Here is an 18,530-nt window from a genome sequence, read left to right on the forward strand (position 1 = left end):
CTCATTCTTTCCATGTGTCCAAACCATCCTAATACTCTTTCATCAACCCTATCTCCCAACTCACTTTCCACCCCTGTTCTCCTCCTCATTTCTCACTCTATCCAGCCTAGTAACCCCCATCAAACTTCTCAGACACCTCATCTCAAACACATTAAAACTATAAAGTTTGTAAATAATGTTGATTATTATTATTAGAATTTTATTTATCTATTAGCTTATTTTGCCACTAATGTTGATTTTTATTATGTACTTTGAGTAAGTAATGAGCAAAATTTTGATGTACAGTAAACAGGGCTATGAAATCGAATTCCAGGACGGCCTCTGAGAGCCTGATGGCAGCAATAATCCGATAGGTTACTTTTCGGAGAAATTGAGTCCGTGTGAGACACGCTACTCGACCACGGGTTAGGAAGCTCTAGCAATAGTTTTTGCCTGTCGAAATTTTTGCCATTTCCTCTGAGGAACTAGGTTTATGACAGTCACTGATCACCAACCACTCACTAGTGTCTTTAAGAAGAAAACGAAATCTTTCAGGATGAATCGATAGATCCTGAAGATACAGAAATACACTTATGATATTCATTATGTCAAGGGGAAAGAGAATTTCGTAGCAGATGATTTGTCCGGACTAGTCAGAATCATGACTTGATTCCCTAAATCTACGTGATTAGGATACAACAAAGTAACTTTCAAGGAGAAGCAGAGAGAAGACGCGTTGGTTTGGAAGGAATTGGCCAAATATCTTGAAGGAGAGAAAATACCCTCGAAACACCCACCATGGTCTACCCTAGATCAATTTGCTCTGCTCATTTTCTGGTCCTAGAAGCAATGAGACATGCTCATAAATTAACTGGTCATTTAGGCATAAAAAATCAGGGAGGCTGAGAAACTGTACAATTGGGCAAAATTAACAGATGATTTGTGTAAATATGTAAAAGTTGTATTTCATGTTAGAGGTTCAAAGGAAGCCTGGGACTTACAGCAGTGTAAGGAGTTTCCTCCCATCAATAAACATATGGAAAGGTTAGGAATTTCCCTTACAGATATAGTAGTAGGTACACAGGATTATAGTTATGTCCTGTCAATAATTGATCACTATAGTAGGTTTGTTAGAATGCTACCTTTAAGAACAAAACAACACACACACATCCTGGACGCCCAGGGACAATACTTGGCTGATTACGGTACCCCCGGGAGTATCGTCGTAGTCAACAAAGGAAAGTTCACCAGGCAACCCTTCCAAGAGTTATGCCGAAAACACCAAATATTGATACACTACACCACACCCTATCACCCACAAGGGAATGAAATGACAGAATGGAAGCATAGGACATTAAAAATATTCTTGCTGCCCTATATCAGCGTGGGTCATCCCAATCGGTGGCCCAGATTGCTGAACCAGTGCCAAGTTGTGATGAACCAAGCAACCCCCATGACTACAAACCAACAACCCTACTTTGCATTCTTTTTAAGACACCCACCTCGTCTAGTTGAGAACGCACTACCCAGTGTCAAGAGCGAGGAAGACGATATATCCATCGCCCATAGACTTATACGAGAAACCCATCAGAAAATGTCACGGAGAAGCGTAAACGCGGGAACAAAAAATGACAAAGGAATCTCTGGTGTGAGTCAAAAAAGAGACTACCTTACCAGACACCTGTCACAAACTCAATGTGAAATGGGACAGCCCCTATCGGGTGATAGTAACCTTAACAGGTGATAGTCTATACAGTACATCATAGAATTATTTTTTTTTCCCTGAGAAAAGAACTAGGAGAGCTGCGGCTCATGTTAAACCTTGCTACATAAGTGATTGTTGGAACCTCTCGAGGGGGAATTCGAACCCAATCCATCAGAGGAACACTTACCACCTAGGGTGAAGCAGCCATCTCAAAGGCTGGTTGAAGAATGTTGATGAGTGGGATGTATAAAGGTGACCGATGTGACCATGTTGTAGAAGTGTGCAATGAATCCAGTGGATCAGCACTGACCACCTCATGTGATAAGAGGAAGATATTTACCTCCAGTTGAATGGTTTAGTATGAATAGTCAATGTTAACAGGTTTTATTCACCTGGATGCCAAGTAGATTGTGTAGTATTTTTTTTTTATTGTATTATTTCTACAAAGGTGGACTGGGCGCGGCTCCATTTGGTGTTAGATGCAGGAAGATCTCTTTAATTCAAGCGAAGTGTCCAGTCACCTTGAAAATTGGTATGTTCAGTTGGGGGGCAGTGACTGAAGGACCTGGAATGCAATCACCAGTTTCCCAGAAAAGGAAGCTGGGAAGCGAAAGTTAAGCATCTAAGCAATGAGTGAATGTGTGTGGAAGGAGGAAGAGGTCACTATATGTGAAAGTGGGAATGTCTGGGAAGATCCTTCTGGGGGTGATCCCAACAGCAGGAGTCCAGGTTTAGCCCGGATGTTAGCAACCATGTCCACTGGCCAAGGACTGAGATCGGCTGGGGAGCCCTCTTAACACCAAGGTGAAAGAAAGAAAGAAGAAGAAAACGACCTCCCTAGGTGCATGAAAAATTGGTGGACTGACAGGTGTCATCGGAGAAGTGGTCGTAACACAACCAAATCAAACAGTAGACCTCCTCAGTTCTGGGAAGGTTATCCTTTTTAAATGTCCATTTAAGAAAGGAAAGAAACCTTTCGACAATGATGAGGAATCCTTGTGCCCCAAAGGAGGCACACACACACACACACATATATATAGGAAAATTAAGGTTACTAAGCTAAAGATGTTGGAACCAACAGAAAGGGTCAACCAACTCCCTGAATAAAATTGCTGATCCAAGGCATCCAGATTCACTCCCAGTAACATGAAATAATAGTGACTAGTCCTAGAGGAAATAGCACAGCTTGGCCAACACTGCTCACTGTACACTAAGATTAAAAAAATAGGTGTAAGGAAAAAGGTTGAGGCTTCATGGTGCTCATCCTTACTCCTAGAGGAAATAGCACAGCTTGGCCAGCAATGCTCACTGTACACTAAGATTAGAAAAATAGGTGTAAGGAAAAAGGTTGAGGGCTCATGGTGCTCATCCATACAGGGGAACCCCTTAGTTCTATTGTATAACAATACTCCATGATAAGCATAGTATTTTTTTTTTTTTTTTTTTTTTTTTTTTTTTGCATTAGTATAAATTGGACTCTGGTTCGAGATCCTTTTGATGGATGTAATGATATTCACATGTACTAGATATGGAACACAAAGAACCTAGAATAAATAAAGTAAAAAATATATATATATCAATTGTTGTATGTATAAAAACCCACCATTACACTGGTGACTGAGGCAGGATAAAAACACACCATTACACTAGCTGAGTACCACAATGGAAATAAGCTTACATGCTTTTTTTTGTGTTATCCTCAGCATTTGTAATTGTTATTTTGAACTATGTGTTCTTTTCATTATATACATTTCATGTATATTGATTCAATGCCAAAATGAATTATTATTATTATCATTGTTATATATAAACTCACTGAAGATGCTCACATCTCACTGAAAATAGAGAACATATCTTCTATTGCCTCACATGCACATACTCATATAACATGCCATACGATGTTTTATCAATTGCCCATGGATTTCTTAGATAAATTCATAGTGGCGACGAGGATCTGAGGATTTCTTAGTGGATGGACCGATTATTATGTTGAAAGACGGAAATGGCTGCCTTTCCTACTGATAGACGAGATATACAAGGATGAAGATATTTTTTCTCGCCGATCCCGCTATCATGTGCACCCATGCCACTACTACCGATTTATAGATAGCCTTGGTTTAGCAGGCTACCAGTCATTTGTTTCACAAGGATTAAACAAGGATTTACTACAATTAATTTACAATGGCGAATAACTCAGGTAAGATTGACTGTTTTGACCCAATAAAATAAGATGGGAGATTTGGCTAAGCATGTTGCAAGCTCATTTTGCACATAATGGAATCACTGATGACGACAAGAAGAAAAATTCTTTATTAGTTTCGTTAGGAAGTGAAACTTATAGTACCTTAGCCTTCCTGAGTTCACCTGATTTACCTCATATAAAAAATTATAGCGAGTTAGTGAAGCTTTTAGAATCACATTACAAGGTTAAACCGAGCTATCATCGGAGTTTAATCAGATTTCAGAAGAGAAAGAAAAAAATCTGATGAAAGTTTAAGAGATTTGTATGCTGACTTGAAAAATCTAGCCAAGGATTGTAGTTTTGGTACTTTATTTGACGCACGAGTGAGAGACCAATTATTCATGGCTGTCGATACTGAAGTGTATTTCCCGAACTTGGTGGCTAAGAATTTGGATTTACAAACCATGTCTTCGACGGACACTTTAGAGAAAAATTTAAATTTAGAAAAAGCTTTTGTTGGGAAAGACTCCCGACTACTGAAGTGAAGAAAGTGGGGGTTAGTTCTGAATTTTTCAATAATCAGAAAAAAGAAAGTTGTAAGCATTGTGGATATCCACACAAAAGTGAGAACTGTCAGTTTACGCACTTAAAATGCACATTATGTAACACGAAGGGACACCTCAAAAGAGTGTGCCGTTTTGATAAGACTATTTCTGGTAAATACACAGGTTCTCAAGGTAAGCCTAGTGATAGCAGTGCCCAGAAAGGATCTTATGGAAAATTGAACAAAAACAAGAGGTTTGATAAAAAGAAAACTAATATGGATTTCGAGGAAATTTCTCAGGAAGAGAGAGATACTGGTAATGATGATAACCAGTTGTTACATTTAATAGATAGACCTAGCCTTCCAGAAGTGGTTAGTGTTAATTTTTCACACGAACCTATACACAGTGTTGTAGGTAATGTTTTGCAAGTGAGAAATAAGGTTGATATTACTATTGAAGGTAATAATGTGCCTTATGAAATTAACTGTGGAGCCAGTGTGTCTACCCTAACCTTGCATTGGGTTAAGAAATTAAATTTAACTGTGGAGCCTAGTGATAAAATTTTAAAGGCTTATGGAAATAATGATTTGCATGTTTTGGGTAAGGTTTATGCAAATATGTTTTATAATGGTCACAATGTATTTCAAAGTTTGTATGTAGTTGAATCTAATAACTCAAACTTATGTGGAAGAGATTTAATGCCTAAAATTGGTATTGCACTCGCAGGTATAGAGGAAGGAGTTAATGTTTTGGATTCCAAGGTACATTAGATAATTTTTCAGCTGATTCTAGATTGCCAATTTCATGTGTTGTAGCAAAGGTACACTTAAAGAGCGGTGCTGTGCCTAGTTGGAAAAAAGCAAGGCCTGTGCCCTACCACTACAGAAAAATAGTAGAAGATGCTTTAGATGAGTTAGTTGATAACAATATCATTGAACCAGTACATTCTACTACTTGGGCAGCTCCAATTGTACCAGTGTTAAAAGCTGACAAAAAGTCAATGCGTATTTGTGTAGATTTCAAGGAATTAAACAAAAATATTTCATGTGACCAGTACCCTCTGCCTAAAGTTGATGAAATCCTTGCTGTTGTTGGTAAAAGCAAGATATTTTCAAAAATAGATTTAAAGGATGCTTATTTACAGGTGCCAGTAGATGATGAGAGTCAAGAATTGTTAGTTATTAATACTCATAAAGGTCTTTTTAAATATAAAAGATTACCCTTTGGACTTGCATAATCTCCTGCCATCTTCCAAAGATTGATATCCCAGTTATTGATGAATATAGATGGAGTAGTTGCCTTCTTGGATGATATATTTGTTGGTGGTGAGACTAAAGAGGAGCATGATAAGAGATTAGATAAAGTGTTGAAAGTTTTTCAGAAACATAATGTTACTATTAACAAAAGGAAAACTGTTCTGAATACCAGCTCCTTAGAATACTTAGGCTATGTCAATTCAGGTGATAGCATAAACCTTTACCAAGGAAACTTGCTTCTATTTTAGAAGCACCTATACCAAGGTCTGTAGGTGAAGTTCAATCATTTTTGGGTCTAGTAACTTATTATTGTAGGTTTGTGAGAAATTTTTCAAGTGTATTAGCACCACTGTATGATATACTGAAGAAAGATGCAAAATTTAAGTGGTCTTCTGTTGAAGCAAATGCATTTATTACTGTTAAGGAAGAGTTAGCCAAATCTGATTTACTTGCCAATTTTGATTGTGAGCATGATGTTATTGTTGAGGTAGATGCTTTACCAGTTTGGGTAGGATGTGTGTTAATACAAGAAATTAATGGTTGTTCATGACCAATTTACTTTGCAAGTAAAAAGCTGTCTGCCACTGAGCTAAATTATTCTCAGTTGGATAAAGAAGCTCTAGTGTTAGTGTACGCTGTAACTAAGTTTAAGTATCTATTGCTTGGCCATAAGTTTGTGATCCGTACAGATCACAAACCTCTACTTGGTTTATTTGGTAAAGATAAACAGATTCCTGTCAATGCAAACGCAAGAGTACAGCATTGGGCAATATTGTTATCCCAGTATGATTACAATTTATGTTTCAAGTCTGGTAAAGAAAATGTTGTGGCAGATGCCCTGAGCCGTTTGCCTGTGTCAGATTATGTTTTAGACTCACATACACCTGCTGAATATGTGAATTTAGTTGAAAATTTGGAAGATCAAAATATTTCCCATGAAAGGGTTAAGGTTATGACAAAGAGTGACTCTGTTTTGAGTAAAAGGTTTCAGTGTGTTAAATTTGGTTGGGTATCTGATCCTGTTATTTCTGAATATGCAGCAGTTAACACAGATTTAAGTATATATGAAGATGTGTTGCTATTTAGGAATAGAGTTGTTATACCAGCTGAGTTAAGAGGTAGTGTACTTTCACAGCTGCATGTAGGCCATAATGGTATCAGCGCTATGAAGGCTGAAGCCAGGAATTGGATATGGTGGCCTAAGTTAGACCAAGATATATCAGAGGTTACTAAAGCCTGTTCAATTGGTTTTAAACATTTTCAAGGTTCTCAGGAAGTTACCTTATCTTGGCCTGAGACGGGTAAGTCTTGGTGTAGACTCCATATGGACTATGCAGGTCCAATCAATGAAAATTATTTCTTAGTGATTATAGATTCACACTCTAAATTTATGGATGTTCATGTAACAAAGTCTACAACATCTACAGTAACAATTTCTATGCTGAGAAAAACTTTTTGTAATTTTGGGTTACCTGACATTGTGGTTTCAGATAATGCTTCATCTTTTGTATCTGAGGAAATGGAGACTTTCTTTAAAAAGAATGGAATTAAACATGACTCCTGCCCCTTATAACCCATCATCTAATGGTTTAGCTGAGAGGGCTGTAAAAAATTTCAAGGAAGGATTAAGTAAATTTAAGGAAGGTGATATACGAACCAGAGTCTGTAGATTTTTATACGATTATAGACATTCAATCCATTGTTCCACAGGTAAAGCTCCAACTGAGCTAATGTTTAACAGAAACTTCAGAGGTATTATTGAGAAAATTAAACCACAAAATAAGAAGGAAAGGGTTCTGTAAAAAGAGTGTAAGTTTGAAAAGTCAGAATATAAGATTGATGATGCTGTTTTTGTAAAGAATTATGGCAAAAGTTATTCATGGTTGGAAGGGAAAGTAATTGAAGTTCTAGGTGTGAGGAATTACAAGGTTATGTTAAAGGATTTGGTAACATTGTTTGGAAAAGACATTCTGATCAACTAATGCCTAGATATACACCAACTGTTCCCAGTAATGACACTGTACCTAAAGATAACTCAGGTAGCAGTAAACCTTTTGTGCCTATGTCTCCTTCAGGTCAAGGACACTGTCCTGATAGTTCAGAAGTAATTGATAATTTTGATAGTGCTGTTAATGTACCAAGTCCACAACCTGTTAGAAGGTCTAGCAGAGTTGTGAAACCACCTGATAGATTGAGTCTCTAATTATGGTGTTGTAATGTCTTCATTATGAAGATTAATGTTTCAGTTATGTTCCTATTGATACTCCTTTTTCAATAAGGGAAAAGGGATGTGGTAAATTGAGATTAATTGTATTGTTGCATTATTCTTATTTTGCAATAGACTTTGTGTTGATGTATAAGAATTGTGTACTTGTGCTGTAGGTTCCTTACATACCATGTGATTCTCATATGTTTAATACCCTGAAATATGTTTTGATGCTTTATAGCATCTGTTGGTATTGTTTATATGTTTGGATCCTATGTAGACGTTTTTTGTTTTTGTTCAGGTACTTACACTATGACGTCAATCTTGGCTTGTTTACGTTTTGCTTGAAGCTCTCAATAAAAGAGCAAACTTGGTTCCTGTTTCTATCTCAGCCATCCCAGCCCAACAGCAACAAAGGCAAAGATGATCTTTTATACACCATATAACTTTATTCTGCAGTGGAGGTAGCCTACATGTTGAATGTAACCCACAAAGTGAGGTGATTTGGCATAGGAGAATTTCCTCCCCTCTTACTTTCATCCTTTAACTCTCCTGTTATCATTTAAATCACATCAAACCTGCATTTTTTTCCATCAAGTGTGAATAATGATATATAATAAAACATGGTTTAGATACTACTTTAAACTTTTGATATATGAAAAACTTTGTCATGTCACAGAAAACTGGTATGGATAATGATATACAGTATTATATTGTTTAAATAATTAATCTAACTTGCTCAACAATAGATTTTTTCTATTAAAAACCCAGTCATGTTACAAAATATCTATACCTTAGACATAATATATCAATCATCGAGCTCTAGACACACACAAGCTACTTTACACTGGTATCAACAAATGGCAGTGAATAGGCAAATTCTTAACACTAATAAACTATTCTATAGACAATGACTTAGATGAGACAAGCCTATGATATACATACAAAATAAAATAGCACCACAGAAAGCCAAATGACAATTGGAAAGGCACATCAAGGAGTATAAAATGTTTATGAAGTTGTATCTTATTTCCTATTGAGTTCAGTAATTATTAGTCAATTTTGTTATTTCACTACTTATGAAGCATATTATTTACACCAAATTATAATAATTTATCCTCTGTATGGATCAAAAGAGAAGTCTGGTTGAATTCTCCTGTCTATCTGATCTGCCCAGTCTGGATAAGGTCTCCTGTCTGGCTGAGGTCTCCTGTCTGGTTGAGGTCTCCTGTCTGGTTGAGGTCTCCTGTCTGGCTGAGGTCTCCTTTCTGGCTGAGGTCTCCTGTCTGGCTGTCCTCTAAACTGTGGAGGAGGTGTAGGGAGAGGAGGTTCCCTTCGTGATTTCAGGCACACACTGCAGCGACTGACTCTTGATTTTAAGTCTCCAGCTTTGAGGGTCTGTTGGGCTGGTTTGTGGAACTGATCATTCAGCGATATTGTGGCAAGCCAGTAGGAATAGGCAGTAGTGTAGAAGTTACAGCGACCATGTCCTTGACATTCAATGAAAGGTGAAGGACGGAAGTCTTCAAGACAGGATCCAGGTGACACTAGAGACTGACCGCTGCCCTCTGCACCAGAGTCTGTATGCTGTTGAGGCAATATACTCATCATTAATCAAACTATACATAAAAATAATAATATATGTGTACTTTTTTTTTTTTTTTTTACCATATTAAGGTTAGAGATATTATATGGACAATTATTTTGATAGACTGATATCTATGCTTGACTTAAGCAGTGAAGCCCTTCTGTGGGTGGGCTGTGTCTTGCTACATTGCTTCTGACCCAAACATTACATAGGGTTATAAGGATGGGTATAATGTCCATATACCTGCTCAGCATTAGTATTACATGACAACTTTGACCATGTGTTTTTCTTTCCAGAGTTACTGATTTTATCAATCAGTCAGTCTGTTACTCACAGATCCCTCTTGCCAGAGACCCACAGGTCTTAGGTAAATGGCAATAGTTAATTGACAGGGCCATATCCCCCATGAAAGACTACTTACTAAATTAGGTTCACATGGAGTAAGTGGCAGCCTATTAAGTTGGACTAGAAATTGATTGAATGATCAAAAACAGAGATTTGTTTTAAATGGCAAAACTTCTAGATAGAAAAACGTTACGAGTGGAGTTCCTCAGGGTTCCGTTCCTGGGCCACTTCTATTCATAGTATATATAAATGATATAGACCACGGACTAAAATCTATTGTCTCCAAATTTGCTGATACAAAATTGTGTAGGATGGCAAATGATCACTTCAATCAATTAGATGTTCAAGAAGATTTAGATAAAATACAGCAATGGTCTGAAAAGTGGCTAATGAAGTTTAACACAAGTAAATACAAGGTTATGCACATAGGTAAAAATAACAGTAAGTACGATTACAAGTTATTTGGAAATTCATTAACAAAAGTGGATAGTGAGAAGGATCTAGGGGTAATTATCAGTAATGATCTCAAATCATCTAAGCAGTGTATTTCAGCCTCTGAGAAAGCAAACAAGATTCTAGGACTGGCCACACAATCTTTTGACTTTAAAAGCTCATCTCTCATTAACAAGCTATATAAATTGTTAGTTTATCCACATTTGGAATATGCTGTTTCTGTATGGTCATTGAATCTCATTAAAGACATTGACAGATTGGAAAAAGTACAAAGGAAAGCCACAAAACTGATTCCAAATATAAAAAATAAATCATACAAAAATTGACTAAAACATATGAATCTGTTTTCCCTAAAAAAGCGTAGGCTCAGAGGTGACTTGATACAGGTATTTAAGATTCTAAAGGGGACTACAACATCAAAAGTGTCAAAATTCTTACAATGAATGAGAATCTGATAAGAAATAATGGTCTCAAACTCTCACGAAAGATTTAATTTGGAAAAGGGTAGAAACAACTTTGCCAACTGTGTAGTTAATGAATGGAATAAACTTCCTACTGAGGCAGTGCAATGTAGTTCAGTTCGAAGCTTTAAGATTCATTTAGATAAACATTTAAGCAAGATGCTGTAATGACTGCCATTTATTTTATATTATTTGATTATTTGTTTGTTATCATTTGTCTGTTTATTTATTATTTGCTTGATTTCCATTTATTATTACTTACTTGTCAGTTTATTATTATTTAGTATTTACCTGTTTGTTTATCATTTAACTATAACTATGTATTATATATTTTATCTATTATTATTTATATCATTATAATTTCTATTTCATTTCTATTTTTTTTTATCATTTATATATTTTTTTTGCATCCGGCCTAGTTATGGACCAAAAGGTCTCCTGTCGACATCCTCTGCCTTTGCAATCCTTTGAAATACTGTGGGATAGTCAGTGACTTCAGAACTATGTTAATATTGTCTGCTTATAAGTAGTTTACAGTGCTGAAACAAACTTTATGTTATCCTTTCTCATACAGATGAGATAAATACTATACATATCAGATATAATGAAGAAATCTTATCTAAGACAAGCACATTCTTAGCTATAAACAATGTCAGCAATTTGAACTTAGGAAAGTGACACACATTCCTTGTATTACAATATACACATACAAAACTTTATCTCACATTTTTGTCAGAAAAATTCTATATACTTTCTTTAAAAGATTATTATTTTCTTTTTGTAAATTCTATCTGCTGCCTATATGCCAATAGGTTTCTTCCCCTTTACAAGGGAGGTAGCCAGCAAAGGCATGCACCCACCCTCACCCCCATCCAGCACCCTTCCATTCATCACTCATTTCCCTTTCATCTTAGCTCCTTGTGGATGAAGGGTTATTCCTGTCTTCTGCCCACTGCCCAAGTCAGAAGCAATGGAGCAAGACACAGCACACCCACAGCAGGGCCAGCCACTTCATTTACATGGTGAACCTCCCTTCTCATCTCCTCTCTTTGTCCCCTTGTATGTAAATAGAGAAAATGAGGAAGAATTCCTTTGGGCCATGTCAATATATATTCCATTCATAACCATTTTCCGCTCTCACTTACCTCCTTCCTTATTCCTTCTCTGCACAAGCAGATACTTTCCTTTTACTCAAAGTCACCTTAACTCCATTCATCCATTTCATTCTTGGTCATCCCCTCAAGTTCATTCCATCTGCCTCCTCCCTCTATACTCTTTGTACTAGTCTCTCCTCATTCATTTTTTCCAGGTGTCCAAACTGTCCTAGTATTCTTTCATTTATCTTATCTACCAACTCCCTCTCCACCCTTGCTCTCCTCTTCACCTCATTTCTTACCCTCCATCCTCGTGACAACCACCATACTTCTCATACAGTATTTTCTTGTAGTCTAAATTAAGAATGAAATGGTTTTGTATGTTGCTACTAATTTTCATTTTACCATAACCGAGTGAGGGAAGCAATTATCTTGGGGGAATGAAAAGTGTCATGAAAAATAAGTATCTGGGATGGATGCAAAGAGAAGGCTACATGAAAGAGTGATTGTGCCTACAATGCTCTATGGGGCAGAAACTTGGAATGTTAGGGAGGCAGAAAGGAGAAATCTAAATATATTTGAGATGTAGTGTTTGAGAATTATGGTGGGGGTTGCAAGGATTGAGTGAGGAGGTGAGGCAGAGAGTGGGGGGTGGAAAGTGTGCTGGTTAACCAAAGAATACTGGGATGGTTTGGGCATATGGAAAGAAAGATTGAGGAAAGACTAGCAAAAAATGTGGAAGGTAGAGGTGGATGGAATGAATCTAAGGAGAAGACTGAGAATGGGATGGATGGAGAGGGCATTGGATAAAATGGGAATATCTATTGAACAGGAAAGGAAGAGAGCAAGAGACTGGTGTAAGTGGAGAAGGGTTGTGGATGTATGATAAGCTGATGTGCCCTGAAGAGATTTCTCTTTCTTCTCTATTTACTTGTGAAGGTTAAAGGAGGGAAGTTTACCATGTAAATGAAGTGATAGGCACTGTGTTTTGCTATGTTGCTTTTGACCCAGGCAGAGGACATAGATGGCACAGTTGGTAGAGTTCCCGGCTGCCACTACAGCGGTCCGGGTTCGAATCCCACTCAGGGCTGAAATAATTTCAGTATCGCTGCACTGCAAGTTGTTACTCCAACTCTCGTGGGCGGGGAGTTGGGTGTATTTACCTAGTTGTATTTACCTAGTTGTAATATACGGGAGGGGAGCTATGCTCATGGTGACCCGTCTTTGTATCTCTCTGCATCAAGTTTTATCTTAAAATCTTGTATAGTGTTAGCACATACTGTTTTGTTGTCTAATTTGTTCCATGTATCTATCGCTCTGTGTGGGAAACTGTTCCTTTTCAAGTTTTTTCTATAACTATCCTTTTTCAATTTTTTTCCGTGTCCTCTTGTTTTACCGTTGTCCCACATTAATAGGTCGTTCCTGTCTAAAACTTCCATTCCTTTCATTATTCTGTAGATAGTTAGCAAATCTCCTCTTTCTCTTCTTTGTTCCAGAGTTGGTAGGTTCAATTTGGATAGTCTTTGCTCATATGTTAGTTCGGCGAAAGTCGGTGCTAGTTTTGTTGTCGCTCTTTGTAATCTTTCTAGTTTCTTAATATTCTTTTTGGTACTGGGTGTCCAAAGTGATGCTGCGTACTCGAGTTTTGGTCTTATTAGTGTAGTAAGTATTTTCCTTATCATTTCTTCATCCATATAGGTAAATGCCACTTTGATTGCTCTCAATAAGTTGTAGGTTTCTCCGAACATCTTGTTTATATGCTTATCTGGTTTCATATCCTTTCCAATCATCACTCCAAGATCTTTTTCATAGTTTGTTTTATTTATTTTTTCTTCCCCAATTCTGTAATCTTTTGATATTCTATTTTTACTCTTTCCAAATTCCATTATGCTGCATTTCTTAATATTGAATTTTACTTCCCATTTTTGAGTGTGTGTGTGTGTGTGTAAGTTCACAGCATTACCCATAGATCAGTCATATATGAGCTCTGAGCTCTCTTCCAGGAGGGAAAAAGTTGTCAATCACAAGTCCAACATGTGATCCAAGATCATGGTGAATCTATATGGAGCTAAGAGATTTTTAAAAGGGAAACAGATGGGTGTTGGACAGATGTGGGATGGTGGAGGATGGGTGAATACCTTGGCTGGCTACATCCCTTAGAAGGGGGAACAGGCCTTTTGGTACTGTATATCTATCTATATACCAAAAGGCTTCTTCTCCCTTATATTGATAGAAGCCTGCCAAGGCACACACCTGCCCTCCACACATCCAGCACCCATTTGGGTCCCTTCTAAAAATCTCTATGCTCCTTGTGGATAAAGGGCTATTCTTGGCCCCCACTCATTGCCCAGGTCAGAAACAGAACAGCAAGACAAAGCACCTCCACAGGTAAATACAGAGAGTTGGTGTATGCTACCAAAACCAGAGGATCCTTAGATTATTATTTAGAGAGTTAATCTTTGAAAGACTTCAGGCCCTCTTATTAACCAATGAACTTGTGAACTATCAATTTGCTTCATGGAAACCAACTGGGTGAGATGATATACAACTTGGATAAGTTTGATTACTTACCATGATGAAGGAGTAACCAATCCAGAGGGACTCCCATCCATCTGGACAGAAGGGTATGTCTAATGTCTGGCTGTGGACTGCAATCACCATACTTGGTGCTTCACAAACTGCACACCTGCAATACAATGTTGTTCACTGATTAGCTTATGACCAGTGACACTAGTTGCACAAGTGAGCATTATTAGATAATATATCAAATGTATTAATTACACTGACTACAAATCCCAATAAATAATCAATTACCCTTTTTATGACAATAAGGCCTTACACATTCTTTGAAACATCCAGAAGTTTACAATTGGATTGTGTAATCTATCTATAAACAAGACATTAAACCCTCACACCAGTAGTTGTATTACTGGATGATATTTATCTGTTTGTCTGCCTGTTTTACTACTTATTTGTTTGGGCTAAATTTGCAAGAATGGAAATGTAAACAAATAAATTTGAAATTTACATAAGACTACCATTCTAAGGTTCTAATTAGTTTGCTTGAAGGATGTAATGGAGAAGTTGAATATGTATGGAAAGATATATATTTTAAAGTCAAGATTTATACATACAGGTTAGCCACAGGTGCAGTCACAGGTGTATATGATGTCTAGCTCTTTATCTATATACCATGGGGTTCTTCTCCCTTACAAGGAAGGTAGCCAAATCAAAGGCACACACCCATTCCCCATTCCACTTCCATCCATCACCCTTGTTTCCCTCTCATCTTAGCTCCTTGTGAATAATTGATGGGTCATCCCTATCTCCTGCCTACTGCCCAGGTCAAAAGCAATGCAGCAAGATACAGCACATCCACAGCAAGGATGCTTCACTTTTTTCACCAAGAAGCACGGCACTGATATTGCAAATTTATGAAAATAATTTACTTAGGCTGGACAACCCTCTTATACATCACTAGCATCATGTTACCAGAAGTCATCAGCAACACTACATTAAATAAAGAATGGTGTCAGGCACACCAAACCCTGCCCAACAGCAGTGAATCTAGTATGGTGATGACCTTAACCCCTAGAACTTTTGACTCTACTCATCTCCAAAATCATACATTTTTTCTCTTGTGATGTATAATGGAGTGGGAAACAGGGATGACTTCATACATGAGGAGCTAAGACATAGGGGGAAATGAATGGGTTTTTGGATGGGTGGGTGTCTGTTTAAATTTGGCCATCCATTTATAAGTGAAAAAGGACCTTTCATTTTAATTCTAGGTCATCAACATTGAGAAACTCAAGGAGGCATACATGCAGAAATTGATACATGGTACAGGTAAGGACTCGAACCTCCGCTAGCATGTAATAAGTGATTGTGACTTAACCAATTATGCTATCAAGAGTATACCATGCATCATTTCTGTATGTATGCCTCCTTGAGTTTCTCAATGTTGATGGACTTTTTCAGTGAGAGTGTTTTGACTTACTTGGAGATATATTTCTCGATACTTTGTCCAGTGATAGGTGTCATCATCATTGGCATGGGCTCAGGTGTAGACAGCCAATAAGAGTAGTCATTCCTCTGTGCATAGTCACAGACATTGTTCAAGTTGCAGAACATGTAGGGCATTGTAGTGAACTTGCGGAGGCAACTTCCAGAAGCACCTGGAAACATGTCATTCATAAAGATATATTGTTGACAGACATGTATTATCTGCATGGTGTCATGCATCATTCATTGAGATCATTCATAACAGTCATCATGATGGAACTACAATTGTCACACAGTTAACCAATGGCTGATTTACAGATGCCCCTTCAGGCCACTGATACTTTATAGACAGTGTTAGTTGGTTTGAATCATCTACAGCATCAAGGGGGTAAATGAATTAATTAGGGTCTTGCCAAGTGACATCTTTCAATAGCAAGGAGGGCTAAGGACTGAATAGAGTTAATAGTTTAGTACCTCAAATTTGTGTAAATCTATACTACTACATCCAGCTATCCTAGATAATAAATTATATATTTCTCTGATGTTTTTAATGCATTTTGAATAAATCTGACTTGTATTCATCAGAAATACATCTGGTTTATCTGGAACATAACAGGAAAACATCAGAAAAATATATAAATTGTAATCTTTAAAAGTTGCCAAGCTGAGACAGCCTGAAGAAAACTAACTTAATCCTCTAGGGAGTGCTATGTCCCTTTGACCCTCATGTATGCAGAGAAAGTAATTAAGAATAAACAATGACTAGTGGCATGTATGTTTGGTGAAAATGTATATGATACAGGAAAAACATTTCCCCATTGTTATATGAATGTGATGGAGTAATGGAAATAGATAAATAGTTAAAAATGGCTATCTATTTCATATACGTAAGTGCAGCTAGGGTAGGGAGGATGAATGTCTTACTATATGAATACCTGTTTATGTGACAAATATAGATTCTATTAATTCTGAGGATCCCACTTTACTTAAATGAAAATCTCTTATTTACAATTAGTTCCTTTGCTATGATGCCTCCCTTCATAGACTATACAGATCCACACTTGGCAATCTGATCTAGTGCAGACTGCAATGAAAGAATTAAGACCTTATCAGTTAACATCTGCTATGCTGACACCCTTTACTAATTTTATAATGGATAATACCAGATAATTTTATTTTGCTTAGGGAACAAACACCACAGCAAGTAACTTTACTAGTTCCCTAAGGCCTCCTTTATGGGAACTGTGTCCCATTGAGAAAGCCAGTGACAGCTGAAAGCCAGACCTACAGATTTATTTGTCAAGCTCTTGGATGTGTAAACAAAAGTAGAGGATTTGTCTCTGGGAGGTAGGCATCTCAGCCTCTAATCCAGCAGTAACTCTGTAGGTAGCCTTCAATGACCACCAATGAAATCCTTAATTAGCCAGAACAAAGATGAAATAAAATGGTGAAACCACCATTGCTCTGTAAACAATACTCCATGTACAAACATAGCATATTAATTTCATAGCAATGGCAGAACTGTTATTTTAATTTACCAGAACAAAACCTATAAACTAGCTACAGTATCGGACACCATAGGTCAAGGATAAACGAAGATTACATAACCTACCAAGGTCTTGTCCATGTGCTTTGTGGTTACCTAGCACATGGAGGAGGGAGTATCCTTCCCACATAAGTGTGGTCCCTATAGGACACTGCGGACTACTGGAGGTTTGCGAGTGTCTGGTGATGATGACACCTCGAGGCCTTGGTGGTGGTCCTGGGGGCGCTGGGGTTCCTGGGTATCCAAGTGTACCTGGGAGATGGAGAAGGGTCCACTGTAGGTGTTGGTAACATATACCTCTGCCTAACATTCTTGCATTTACCACCCCCACCAATCCATTTATATACATGATGAACAACCACAGCAAAATCACACAACCCTGGCAAGCCCCACCTTGACCTCATACCACCTATTCTCTACATTCCCAACATTTACACAAGCCCTGCTACTACTGTAAAAAAAAATACATAAAAAACAAGAATGGAGGAGACTGTAAGAGACCATAAGGCCTAAACTGGGAGGGTCAATATCGATTACCCTCTGTCATCCCCATCCATAAAGTTACCTAATCTTCTCTTAAAACAATATATAGTTTCAGGTTTGACTGCTCTCAACAACATACTCCTACCCCATACATCAGCAACACACTCCACAATGTCTCTGTCAACCCTCTCATGCACCTCCAAATCCATGAAACCCCACAAGACATTTTTACCCTTTACCAAAACTTCTCACTTATCTATTTTATTACAAAATTTTGATCTATATCCCCTTGTCTTCCCCTACCTAAATGCACTTTGTACTTTCCCAGTTATTCTCTGTTCATCATTAATAATACTATTGTTAAATCACTCATTTTACTACCCAACCGTTTATTTACAATGGTCTCATTGTGCATATTTTCCTGTTGTGTACCTTTTGGTCCAGGTCCTCCAATGGCTCCTTCCAGTCCAGGTTGCCCTGGCAAACCACGAGGCCCAGAACCACCAGTGAGCCCAGGAAGTCCAGAATCTCCAACTATCCCTTTGTGGCCCTTGAACCCGTCTCTGCCGGGCTTTCCCATGAAGCCAGTAATACCCAAGGGCCCTTAGGATGAAAAAAAAAAGTCACACAATATCTTGCAAGGGTTAGAAAACAAATGTCACTTATGTTTTTGCATTAAAAT

The 18,530-nt window shown here is 37.6% G+C and overlaps 1 protein-coding gene across 1 annotated transcript in view; it reads right to left on the bottom strand.

Moving 5' to 3' along the window:
- Positions 1-8,581: 8,581 nt before the first annotated feature.
- The window catches only part of LOC143019696 (uncharacterized), a 69,735-nt gene continuing 59,786 nt past the window's right edge, over positions 8,582-18,530 (bottom strand). The window contains exons 26-30 of the mRNA XM_076175661.1: positions 18,281-18,451; positions 17,432-17,617; positions 15,815-15,992; positions 14,386-14,500; positions 8,582-9,460 (exon numbers count right to left, since the gene is read on the bottom strand). Coding sequence (XP_076031776.1) covers positions 8,987-9,460; positions 14,386-14,500; positions 15,815-15,992; positions 17,432-17,617; positions 18,281-18,451 — 1,124 coding nt within the window. The 3' untranslated portion in view covers positions 8,582-8,986. The remainder of the gene's footprint in view (positions 9,461-14,385; positions 14,501-15,814; positions 15,993-17,431; positions 17,618-18,280; positions 18,452-18,530) is intronic.

Source organism: Oratosquilla oratoria, chromosome 37 (genome assembly GCF_046742065.1).
Source record: "Oratosquilla oratoria isolate Oo_2021 chromosome 37, ASM4674206v1, whole genome shotgun sequence".
Classification (NCBI taxonomy): Eukaryota; Metazoa; Arthropoda; class Malacostraca; order Stomatopoda; family Squillidae; genus Oratosquilla; species Oratosquilla oratoria.